Source organism: Puma concolor, chromosome E1, assembly GCF_028749965.1.
Source record: "Puma concolor isolate L17-30 chromosome E1, mPumCon1.1.hap2, whole genome shotgun sequence".
NCBI classification, from domain to species: domain Eukaryota; kingdom Metazoa; phylum Chordata; class Mammalia; order Carnivora; family Felidae; genus Puma; species Puma concolor.
Window position 1 is genome coordinate 16,373,452 of NC_141680.1, and position 12,962 is coordinate 16,386,413.

General features: G+C 45.3%; 1 protein-coding gene across 1 annotated transcript in view; it reads right to left on the reverse strand.

Annotated features, from left to right (window-relative positions):
• Positions 1–12,962, reverse strand: part of VPS53 (VPS53 subunit of GARP complex) — a 137,763-nt gene that overhangs the window by 44,444 nt on the left and 80,357 nt on the right. The window contains exons 13-14 of the mRNA XM_025916500.2: positions 12,575–12,669; positions 2,501–2,743 (exon numbers count right to left, since the gene is read on the reverse strand). Of these exons, the coding sequence (XP_025772285.1) occupies positions 2,501–2,743; positions 12,575–12,669 (338 nt within the window). The remainder of the gene's footprint in view (positions 1–2,500; positions 2,744–12,574; positions 12,670–12,962) is intronic.

Sequence of the window (12,962 nt, forward strand, 5' to 3'; positions counted from 1 at the left end):
TGCTTTTCTGTGTGTTACTTAAAATACTAAAGTAGTGAAACCAACCTAAATGATCAATTAGAAGTTCGGAAGGGAGGTGAGGTTCTTCTGTATGCTGGATTATCGCGACATCGTGAAGTGTTTCGATGACGATGTGCTAGTGTTGGACGGTGTCTGGTGGCCTCCCAGATCTATTCATTGCTCTTCTCTTCCCTCCTCTATGGCTCAGGAGACTGACCCCTACAGACCCATCACCCAGGCTTGAGAGGTAGAGGGGAGAGAAGGCTGAGTACTAACAAGGCCTCCTGCTCCTTCTGCTTCAGTGTGGTGCTGGCCCCCACCGTGGCCCTCTTCTGTGGGGCAGCCCTTCGTCCACAGCCCTGGCTCTCAAGGGAGTTTTATTTTTTTTTTATTTTTTATTAAAAAAAATTTTTTTTTTAATGTTTATTTCTGAGACAGAGAGAGACAGAGCATGAGTGGGGGAGGGGCAGAGAGAGAGGGAGACACAGAATCCGAAGCAGGCTCCAGGCTCTGAGCTGTCAGCACAGAGCCCGACGCGGGGCTCGAACCCACAGACTGCGAGATCATGACCCGAGCCAAAGCTGGACGCTCAACCGACTGAGCCACCCAGGCGCTCAAGGGAGTTTTAAAGTAGTTAACAATTACCCCCCCCCCCCCCCCCCCCCCCCCCCCCCCGGTATTTGGATGCTTCAGAATCCTCTGCTGGTGCCTTTCACCGTGCCCCCATTTCTGTGAATAGCTGCTTTGGTAACAACACCCTAGCTGAGTACACTGTTTCCTGCTGGGACACGTGGGAAAATGCTCACAGGATGATGTTAGGTGAAAGCTGCAGGGTATAAAACTACAGGCTGTATAGTCCCAGCACTGTTGATCGAGCAAGAGCACAAAATCACGCACATTACATATATAAGTAAACAACAGAAAAACATATACCAAAAATTTGAATTTGTCTTCTCCGGGTGGTGAGATGATAGCTGACTTTTATTTCTGTCTTTGTGCTTTTCTGTGTTTTCTAAACTATAATAAATTTATATTATTCTGACGATCAGAATAAAAATCATTAAAAATTAAAAAAATGTTACCATGGTCAAAGAAATTCTCGGTGAAATATATCTTTTTACTTCTAATCTCTGGCTACAGCATAAGGATTTTATTTTCTTTCCTCCAAATAACATAAAACTCCCATATACAATACATTTTAGTGAAAACAACAGCAACTAATTCCAGAATTATTGAATTTGGCCCTGGGGATGATTTATAAATACTAAGTTCCAAAGCATCACTTTAGATCGCATTATTATAATTGAAATTGCTATAGGACCAAAAATCTTTAAGCTCTAGTCAAACACCATTAATTTCCATTAGTAAGCAATATAACAATATTCTAATGTCCCAGAATGCATACAGTGAAGTCACTATAATTAGGGGCTGTGCTACACAACCCCCTTCCCCCAAATCCTACCAGATCTTTATTTATTTATTTATTTATTTATTTATTTTTAATTTTTTTTTCAACGTTTATTTATTTTTGGGACAGAGAAAGACAGAGCATGGACGGGGGAGGGGCAGAGAGAGAGGGAGACAGAATCGGAAACAGGCTCCAGGCTCTGAGCCATCAGCCCAGAGCCCGACGCGGGGCTCGAACTCCCGGACCGTGAGATCGTGACCTGGCTGAAGTCGGACGCTCAACCGACTGCGCCACCCAGGCGCCCCCTACCAGATCTTTAAACACTAGACTGTCCAGTATAGCAAGACACAGATACCATAAGAGAGACTTTGGAATGTACTCAGCTCGAGGGAAAAGCAGATTAGTGCCTCCCATGTGCTTATCACCCCAGGGTATGCAATCATTGAATGAAATTGCCCATGCTATTTATTTATTTATTTATTTTTTTTTTTTTAATTTTTTTTTTTTTTTTCAACGTTTATTTATTTTTGGGACAGAGAGAGACAGAGCATGAACGGGGGAGGGGCAGAGAGAGAGGGAGACACAGAATCGGAAACAGGCTCCAGGCTCTGAGCCATCAGCCCAGAGCCTGACGCGGGGCTCGAACTCACGGACCATGAGATCGTGACCTGGCTGAAGTCGGACGCTTAACCGACTGCGCCACCCAGGCGCCCCGCCCATGCTATTTAAAAATTATTGCTACCAGCGCCCTACCTTTTTTTTTTTTTTTTTTTTTTTTGCCAACAACCTATTGTTGAAACCATGTCAATTAAAGATATACATAATGGAACTGACTCCCTTGAGTCCACTGTGGGAAGATCTGACCTATGCTGGCGACCACGGTGGGCATTTCCTCTAACAGTCTTGATCAGCTGTGGAATCCCATTAGACAGGAAATAGTCTCAGGCCCTTGGGAACTCAGTAAGGGTATTTTCCTCGTTGAGGCTCTTAGCAGTTCAGTAAACTATTTCGGAGTAGATTTCCTCAGATTCCCATATTTAGGTATATTCAGAATCTTACTTCACCACTGGGACCAGGAAGAATAGCACTCACTTGGGCAGATTGCCAGAGAGGATTTTCCAGGCATATTCTCGGAGGTACTTCTGGAAAATGGTGGTCAGAGCGATCATCGGCTCCCCAGTACTGAGTTGAGAGCACTGCACCATGCACTTCTTGTAGTAGACAAAGAGGTCAGCACAGCTGGGGAGCACAGCACCCCCTTCATCAGTGTTGGGCTTAGGTGGCCCCTGGGCTTTGAAATCGGCCACGAACCGATCTATCAGCTCTCCAAGGTTTCTAGAAGGAAGAAAACCTGCCATGTTATTTCAAGAAAGATAAAGCAAATGTGCTTAACTGCCACGAGTAAATCATTCCTAATGCTTTTTACATTTAAAATTGGACCCAGGGGCGCCTGGGTGGCTCAGTCGGTTAAGTGTCCGACTTCGGCCCAGGTCATGGTCTCGTGGTTTGTGGGTTTGAGCCCCGCGTCAGGCTCTGTGCTGACAGTTGGGAGCCTGGAGCCTGCTTCGGATTCTGTGTCTCCCTCTCTGCCTCTCCCTAGCTCATGCTTGCACTCTATCTCTCTGTCAAAAATAAACTTAAAAAATAAATAAATAAATAAATAAATAAATAAAATAAATAAAATTGGACCCATTTTTATCGCACCAGCCCTCTTACAGTAACAGCAGCAAGAATAACTGGCATTTGTGTGCTGCTTTATACTTTTTTTTTTTTTAATTAATGTTTATGATTTTTGAGAGAGAGACAGAGAGCAAGCATGGGAGGGGCAGAGAGAGAGGGAGACACAGAATCTGAAGCTCTGAGCTCTCCTCACAGAGCCTGATGCGGAGCTCGAATCCATAAATCATGAGATCATGACCTGAGCTGAAGTTGGACGCTCAACTGACTGAGCCACCCAGGAAGCCCCTGCTTTATACTTTTCAAGGCATTTCATGATCACATTTGACCCCAAGCCTCTGTGAGAGAGGTAAGGTATTACTGGACTCTCTAAGAGATGAAAAAATTAAGGTCTATAAAGTTTGTCACATAATTTAGTGGCAGAGCTGAGCCTAGAATCCGCTACCATGTATCATTTCGCCTTTCCCCAAATGAAATAATGATAGAGACCACTGTCTGAACGCTTATGATGTATCAGGCACACACCATGTCGGCAGTTTATAAGTGTTATTTCATTGCATTTCACTTAATTTGCACAATAACCTTATGAAGTACGTATTATTAACTGTCCTCATTTTCAAAAAGCAAGGTGCAGGAAAGTTAAGGACCTTGTCCAAGGTCATACAGCAAGAGGGATGGGTGGAGCCAGGATTCAAAACCAAACAGCCTGGCTCAAACCTCATGTTTTTAACCCCTCTACCTTACTGCCTCTGAAAACACAAAAAGGTTATGATGTCAGGAAACATTTGGTATCATTAACCTAAATATGCCCACGAGGTAGATGCCAAAACAAAGAGAAAGTGTAAAGAAATATTCTAAGGCTTTCTTGATGTTTTTAATGCAGTTTCTCCTTAAAACTTACAGAATCAAAGGTGTAAAAGCTCTTGGGAGAGGGGAGGGGAGGGCAGCCCCAGGCTTGTAGCAGGTCACGATGGTGAGCATGGTTGCAGCTGTCCCCCCACTCCCCATTCAAACATCACTGAGTTTGCTCCGTCGTGTTGAGTCATCGTAGCTACGATCCAGTGGGGCTCTACTCACTGCTTCCTGCACAGTCGTGCTGTATGAAAAATGGGAGGGGTCCCTCCACCCCTTGACATTTTACATCTTTCTAGGTTGCTGTCCAAGGCTACAAGAATCCAGCTGTGCTTTTAATTTTTTTTTAATGTTTGTTTATTTTTGAGAGAGACAGAGACAGAATGCGAGTGGGTTGGGGCAGAGAGAGAGGGAGGCACACAATCTGAAGCAGGCTCCAGGCTCTGAGCTGTCAGCACAGAGCCCGACACAGGGCTTGAACCCACAAACCGTGAGATCATGACCTGAGCTGAAGTTGGGACGCTTAACCGACTGAGCCACCCAGGCTGTGCTTTCAAAATGTATTTATATAACAGGAAGAAAAAGATAAGAACCACACACAGCAGAGGAGAAAACTGACATTTTACTCAGGAGTTTTTGTTATTGAAAGTTTATTACATCCAGATGTAGCCACTCTGCCCTCAAAGAACTCCAGGCCTAGGCTGGGTCTTTGTGAGGATGGTTAGCAAGCAGGGGAGGACCTTGTCAGTTAACCTCGAAAGCTGCGGTGCCACCACCCCCATTCCTCACCACCTCTTCCTGCCCCACCTTTTCCATTGAATCTCTCCCTTCTCTTCCTCAGTGACCCTCCACTCTAGCCAGACTCCCCTTTACTTCCCCCTGTTCCATCTCTATCCCTGACTCTGAACCTTTGCCTGGATGCCTCCCCTGGCCAAGATGCTCTCCTGCCACCTCTCTCAGGCTCAACTCAGGGCTCACCCAGACAACCCCTACTCACACCATTCCTCTGTCTCAGTTTCAACTTCTGTCATCTGCAACACACTGACACTGTATTATCATTTTTTTGTAAGGATGTCAAATGTTCAAGAAACATGATGACCTTCTCCCATCCTGGGCCCACAGCCAGCAATGCTCTCAAGAATGGCTCTTTTTCATTGGTCTTTGGTGTAATTTCAGAATCTGTGTTGAGAGAGCATTCTGGCCAGTCACTTCTAATAAGCTGAAGTTGGTACAAAGGTGAAAGGTGCTTGCTACAGAGGAGAATCGTCGGCAATTCATATGTTATCATATGCTCCTTGAGAGGACGGATAATGTTTCCGGGACCTCTGCTCTCCCCAGGCCCACCCGTCACGTTTACGTGTGAGGTTAATCTTTCAGTTATGTTGGTGCCCAATACGTATGCAGCTGATCAGCCTCCATGCTTTGTTCCTGAAGGATGGGAATGGAAGGGTAGGAGAGTGGAGACGGGGCAGGGGCTGGTGCAGTAGAGGGGAGCATGTAATAGGAAAGCAAAGGGTTCCACTTGAGTCTTCTTAGGAGAGATTCTAACCTCCAAATCTCTACTGCTGACCAAAAGAGGGGCCAGAGCTCCAAAGTGCTTTTTACTTTAACCACTTATCTAATTCCGCTAGCAGCTGAAGTCAGAATACCTACTCAACTGCCTCATATTTCCGAGCCAACTCGATCAATAAGATTATAAACTAATTAAACTCATAGAGCATAGAGAAAATTTCCACTTTCAAAAAAAAAACCCTCTAAAAGACCACCCACACTTTGCAGGCCATCTCCCAAGTCACTTCTGACACTGCTCTCTGTGTAGGTGAGACATACTCCGTTAGAATAAGCTTCCCTCGGGGCGCCTGGGTGGCGCAGTCGGTTAAGCGTCCGACTTCAGCCAGGTCACGATCTCGCGGTCCGTGAGTTCGAGCCCCGCGTCGGGCTCTGGGCTGACCGCTCAGAGCCTGGAGCCTGTTTCAGATTCTGTGTCTCCCTCTCTCTCTGCCCCTCACCCGTTCATGCTCTGTCTCTCTCTGTCCCAAAAATAAATAAACGTTGAAAAAAAAATTAAAAAAAAAAAAAAGAATAAGCTTCCCTCCCTTCAATCTCCACTCTCTGCGCCTGCGTGCTTCTAAGCCACATGGGACACTGGAAAACGAGTAACTGACATGTCACAGCATAGATGGTTCAGTCCATCGATTTCCAGCTGAGCATTTAGTATGTGCAAGGCTCTGGGCTGTGTTTGCCATGCATATGAGACATAAGTGAGTCCAACTAAAGAAAAAAAAGCAAAGGTTGTCATTTCTTCCAGGTGCCAAACACTAGCCTGAGTTTTGGTGAGACCTTCTGGCAGGGTTACCAGAGAAAGGAATGTTGTAGCATACCGACCTGCTGATTGGAATCACAAGGAGGCGTCTTTTACACCGTAAAGCAAGTACAATCAGGTAAGAGTTTATGAAGGGCCAAGTTCTGATTAAGGTGTTGCTGGGTGTGGGGGTTAAGACACGCATCTGCCTATTAGAAGCTTTGATCTTATTTGGGGGGATAGGACCCTCATGCTCATGATATTTAGATTTCAAGACAGCAACTACATGCTAATCTTGTAGTACAGACAAGAGGAACAATTTGTTTCAGACAAAGGAAACTAGAGGCAGCTAGAGAGAAAATTTCGCAGCAGACTCAGGTGAGAATAAAGGCACAGAGTCAGAAGTGAGCACAGATTATGATGTGTGGAAGGGAGGATGTAAGGAGGAGGGGACGTGCCTAAGGTGGAAGTCACAAATTGGAAAAGCCCGACCTACGGTTTGATTTACAAGCTCCTCTGCATTCCCACAGCAAAGTGCTGCCAGCTTCATGTCTTCACAGCGGGTACCACCGACTCCCAAGAGGCCATAAGCCTATAAAGTAGGCATTGTGCTGGGTGCATCAGAAATTCAATCTCCTGTAATCCTCCCAACAGCCCTGAAGAGAAGGCGTTATTATCTCCACTTCATAAATGACAAAATTGAGGCTAAGAAAAAGACTGTAACTTGCCCTGGGTCACGGAATTTGTCGGAGCCAGACTCTGAACCTGGGGATGCCTGACTCCCAAGCCCAGCTCTATCTACTCTACTGTGCTCTGACTTTGCAACACTAAAGCGCTACACAGAGAGATGGAATTGTGCTTATTGCTGTGATTCACTTGCTCTCCGGCTTAAAGGAACATGTCACAGACGTGGATGGTATCTTTTACCCCCTCCCCTGTAGCTTGAGCTTTCTGAGCAAGATGCACGAGAATGTCAGGGGCCCACACGAACTACTGCTGGGGGTTCTGCTGATCACTGAAATGACCCAGGAAGAAAAGACCAATGCAGAGCAGTATTAGTAAAGGACGAGCAGGGCAGTTTCTTCCGGTGGATCTGCAGTCGGCATCCCTAGCAACAATATTCTAACTGGAAGGCAGAGTGGTGACGGCACGGGGAGAGGCAGGCGGCAGTCAGTCAAAGCTGGCAAGGAGGTGAGCATGGGCAAAGCGGCTTCAAATCCCCAGGAAGTTACAGGACTTGTTAAATCGAGGGTACCCAAACTGATCCGCACCCCCTCCCTCTCCTGCCCTTAGGATGGGGCCAAGGATTTGGCTCTGGTGTGGCCAGTGGGGTTGGGAAGCCCAGGTATGGCTTGAGCACAACTGGGAGATGGGTTACACACAGGTAAATGGAGCAAATCAGTAAATACACGGAAGATCTGGGGGCGGGGGGGGGGGGCAAGTTTCTCACTGCTGCAGAAAGTAGTTACAGACGAGGAAAGGGAGAGGCTAAGATAAATCCTGTGGTGTCAGAGCAGAATTAGAGTTACCAGCATAGATTCACAGGTTCTAATATAGGCTGGTATAAAAACAGATACCGATGCATGTGTTTAAACATGTATGTATATACATACATATATTTCTCAGCTCTCTCAGCTGCGAGGACCTAGAAGCATGACATCCGAGGAGTAATGAACATACTTGATGCCCGGAACTTAGTTTCTAAATATCATTCCCCACCAAAGAAACAAGGGATCCTGGAAAAACAGATGACTCCAGGGCTGGGGTAGGAAAGTGCAAGATGGGCCTGGTATATTTTGTTGTGCCAGAAAGGAAGTGCCCCAGAAATGATAGGAATATGCAAAAAGCACGAAAAACCAGCTTGAAGGGGGTTCCAATGGCCAAATCAGGGACAATTTGAGCATTAAAATAACGATGGATCCTGCAAGAGAAAAAGGACATCAGTGGAAAAACTGGTGAAGCCCAAATAAAGTCTGAGTTTAGGAAAGAGTACTGTACCAGTGTTAACTTGCTGGTTTTGAGAACTGTTCTATGGTTACGTAAGATGTTAACATGATGAGAACTTGGGGAGAAGGGAATACGGGAAATCTGCACTACTTTTGAAATTTTTATGTAGGTTTAAATTTATTCCAACATAAGCTTTAAAAAAAAGGTAATAACGGCTATAACCCATTGAATAAAATAGGAATCGACGAGTAGGTGCTGATACAATAAATGGGGAAGAGAGAAAGCTTTTTCTTAAAACATAATGCCAACTCATAAATGTAGAAGAAATGGTAGTATTAGAAAAATCACCATTTGGCAACGATCTTGGTAATAAATGATTCAGACAAGTATCAGGGGGAGGTGAAAGATGAGAAAAAGACTATTTATATGGTTTCAACGTTTCTCCTGACACTTATTAATTATTAATGACTTATTAATAAATAGAGAAACCTGGCGGACTCCATCTAAAGTGATAAAAGTGAACACCACAAGCTGTAGGGCAAACTGACAGTGCGCCTCCCGACATGAATTACTGAGAAGAGCCCGGCACTACTTCTGCATAAATCATAAATCATGAGGAAACAGTCGAACGCAGACTGAGGGACATTCCACAAACTGGCCTGTGCTTCTTCAAAAATTTCAAGGTCATGAAAGATAAAGAAAGAATGAGTTATTTTTCTGGATGGAAGGGACCAAAGAGACGTGACAAATAAATGCATCCTGTGATCCTGGCACGGACTCTGGGTCCAGAAAAGACCTGATCGGGACAACTGGTAAAGAGGAATGGGGTCCGTGAGTTAAATGGTAATGGCGGATCAAGTTAACTTCTGATGCTCGCAGGTATACTGTGGTTAGGTAGACGGTGCCCTTATTTACAGGAAACGCACACTGAAGTATGAAGGGGGAATGGGGCCCTCTCACCTACGATTTGGAGGAAGTGTTGACTTGGGGAAATCTCCAAGACAAAATCACTACATCCCCAAGAGTAAAAGTTCTATTATTAACTTCTTTCTTGCACATAAACAAAACTTGAGAAAGCCACCTAATGCACGGAAGGACAGCTTCGCCCAGCCTGCCGAGGAGATGGCTCTGGGAATATCCTGCTTCCTGCCCCCTCACCAGGTGCCGGCTCTGCAGTCCTCCCACCGCTGTTTGGCTTTTGGTTGGGGCAGGTCCCGCCAGAACTTTCCCCGGGCAGGTGGGAGGCTGGGGAGAGGAGACGGCAGACCCCATGCCAGGCCCAGTGAAAAGCTGGGAACACTGATCGGGCCACACAACCGCTTAAGAGTCCGGAACAAGACCACTGGCGGGGGGCAGCAGGCACAGTTCCTGCCCACTTGTGCCAAATGCCAACACGTCACCTCGATTCACCCTCGCCACTAATCTTGTGAGGGGAACAGTACTAACTTCACTGTAGAGAGGACAAAACAAACTCAGACAGGTCAAGTACCACGCTTGAGGTCCCAGGCTAGTGAGTGCGGAGCTCTGACTCAAATCCAGGTCTGTCTGGCATCCAGGCCCACGCTCTTTCCACAATACCGTGCTGGGTCTCTGTCATCTGGGAGCTTGTGAATGGTCTAAGATTTTCCTCCCTTGCAGATTTCTGAGTCAGAGCTACAAGAATGTAACATGTACAAAATCAGTCCCCACCTGAGTCTCTTCCCCAGCCTTAAGACTCTCTGACAAAAGGGAGAAAGGGCTTTGCAGAACCCCTTGAAATTGCACTCAAAATAGTGGGGGGGTTTATGTGAATTTTTTGTTTTTTGGGGTTTTTTTTTGGCAAGAGAGTCTACAGTCTCATCGGGCTCTCAAGGGGATCTATGACTCAAAAAAGGTTAATCACCACACAGCTTTAGGCATTATTTTGCCCGATTCTCTGCTTTAAAAGCTGAGGAAATGGATTTCTTGACCTCTATTTTCTACTTCAAGCCTTTGTTGCTTATTCTGGAGTGACAAGAGCACAACCTACGCAGTTCTCCTACGAGCAGCTCCCACTGCTTCCCCAGCACTGTGGAAACATCCCAGTGAGGCCAGACGGCAGGATGAGTGGCGAGCACTTCATTTTTCACAGAGAAATGGAGAGTCCCTATGGAAGGGAGGTCTGGCTCTCTGCCTGAAATAGCACGGACAATGAGTACACTTTATATGAATCAAGGCCATGTGAAAAGAGTAGATACCACAATTGTAATAATTCAGGAAAATGACTCTCCAGACCAGGTGGATTTGGGGAACGTATGTGGTTATCTCCGATATGCACTTTAAACCTGGGACCCGATGGCTTTGAAACCTTATGAAAAATAAAGAGTTTGGGTTGATGAGAGAAGACAGGCTTTGTCCAAGAAGAGTCACCCAAGTGGTCTGCTCTAAGACCTGTTAATCTAATAGGCAAATAACTGATCATTCCCCTGCCCCTCGAGGTGTCTTATTAACATCCTGAGAAAAAACTTTTAAACCAGAAAATGGCGTTTCAAAGAAGCAAATGGCAATAGTTAATAACTGCCTTTCTGTGTGCCTTCGGACATGAGCCCAATGGATAGAGAGGAGGAGGCAGACTGGCTCTACAAGGTGAAATGTGAAAGCAACTCTTTTTTGGGGGGGGCGTGGGAGGGGCGGGAGGTTTCTGTTAGCACAGAAGCTCTTCTACAAAGTTTATTTTCTAAGGCTTTAACATGAAACATTTTGTAATCTGGGAGGAGAAGAGTAGACGCAATCTATAAAATCAAATAGGCAAATAATAATAATGTTCCGTGTAGTGATTCCACTTGAAATAGTCTCTTAATCTTATGGTTTACCTCCAAAACATACTTGGAAACAAGAATTTGCTAACCCACACAACAGGGGGATTAAAAACAAAAAACAAAAAACTAAATCTCAGCACCTAAATGCTTTCCCAGAGAACTCCTCTTGAGAATTTTCTCACAGATGCTACTGCACTCCCTACAATGAGCCACCGTCTGGTCCTCACAAGTGTGTTCTTTAGGCTGCAAGACCTCCTCTCAGAGCCAGGGCCAGCCTGTCTCCAGAAACCTGACCTTTCCAAACTCTGCCTTCCTGCGTGGAAGGGCCTTCAACAGTTCCTCTGGCTGGGGACAGAGATTCAGGGATGAGGAGGGCTCTTCCTCCTTTGTGTGAATTACGGACACTGGAGTTTGAACACACTTCCCTGGCTGTGAGGAAACTTGGCTGTGGTGGGCTGCTTTGTGGACATTTCTGAGAACCCCTGAGTTTGTAAAAAGTATATATATTAAATGGCTGATAATCCATGAAAGGAAGTAAGAAGCCATCCATACTGAATCCATACTGAAGCGCCTCCTTACAGAACAGCTCCAATTAATTAATTCGGGAGAAACGATGGGAACAGAAAATGAACATTTGGCAAATGCTACAGTAAATTATTGCTTCAGGCAGGAATCATCAGGCCATGTCAAAACGAGTGGGCAAAGTGTGAGGAGAAACAGGGTATTTACGTAGTCCCGAAGTGTCCCACCGTGAGATACTTACTAATCACAAAGAGAAAAATAGTAGCTGCACAGTAGAGAAAGCTAGTGAGCGCCACCAGAGGCACGTGATCAGAGTTGACATCACCATTGAGGGGACAGGTCCACATGGTGTGTCTCCCGCTATGATGTACCGAGAGAGACACAGCATCGCCTCTATGGTATACTTGCCTGCGATGCAATAATCCGGGTTTCATCAAGAGCAAACATCAGACAAATACAGAAAGTAATCTGCCAGTACTCTGTAAAGCGTCAAGGTCACGAGAGACCAACGAGAGACTGAGGGAGTATATTCAAGGTTAAAGGAGACTAAAGAGACCTGACAACTAAATGCATGATGGGATCTCAGGCCAGAAAATGGACATTCATGCCACAGTGTTTCCGTCCTGATTTTGAGAACCAAGGTAATGTAAAATGGTAGCATTTCTCTGGGGGAAGGGCATATGAGAATTTTGTATAGCTTTTCTGTAAGTCTAAGTTATTTTGCAGTGAAAACTTAAGCAAATGATACTTGAAAACATATACAGTAGAGATTAGGCTTTCTTTCCCTGGTTTCCAGTACCTGACATTGTCAAGGCTTGTGGGCTGACGTGTGCACACAGGGGAAGGGGTTGTTGGGATACATTTGGGAGCTTATTTGAGTCAAATTCAGGCTTCTAAGATTTATGAACACAATGAGTGATAACATTCGTAAGATATAAAAAATATCCTTAGCAGGTTTCCAGAGGGCGTCACAGGAGCCATGCCAAGTCCCTCCTTCAGCCTCTGGAAGGAGTCACGCCCTTGTGAGGCCCACCCGTGACCGGAGGAGGGAGAAATGCAGTAGAAAACAGCAAAATATTCATCACTCACTTGTCCTGGGACTCAATATACACGTAGAGATGAGGCTCAAAACACTTGGAAACAATGCCATGAAACGGATTGTCTGGGGCTTTAGGCTTCTTTGGCTGTAAAGGAAGGAAAAAAAGAAGAAACCTATACTTGAGCCATCTTTGCAAGTTTTCAAGCAGTTTCAAAGAAAACATCCCTTCAAAGTTCACTCCTAACACAGATTAAAAGCACTCCACGTAACTAAACTGGGACTATGTCTTGCATTATGATTCATGCCAGTTTGTGAACAATGAGCCAGTTTTGTTAGCATCACTGACTTGCTTCGCATGTTGAAAGATTTACTGCTACTTTGATAACACACGCGCTTTTGATCTGGAAGCTATTCATCATCTTACTGATGTTTTAAAAT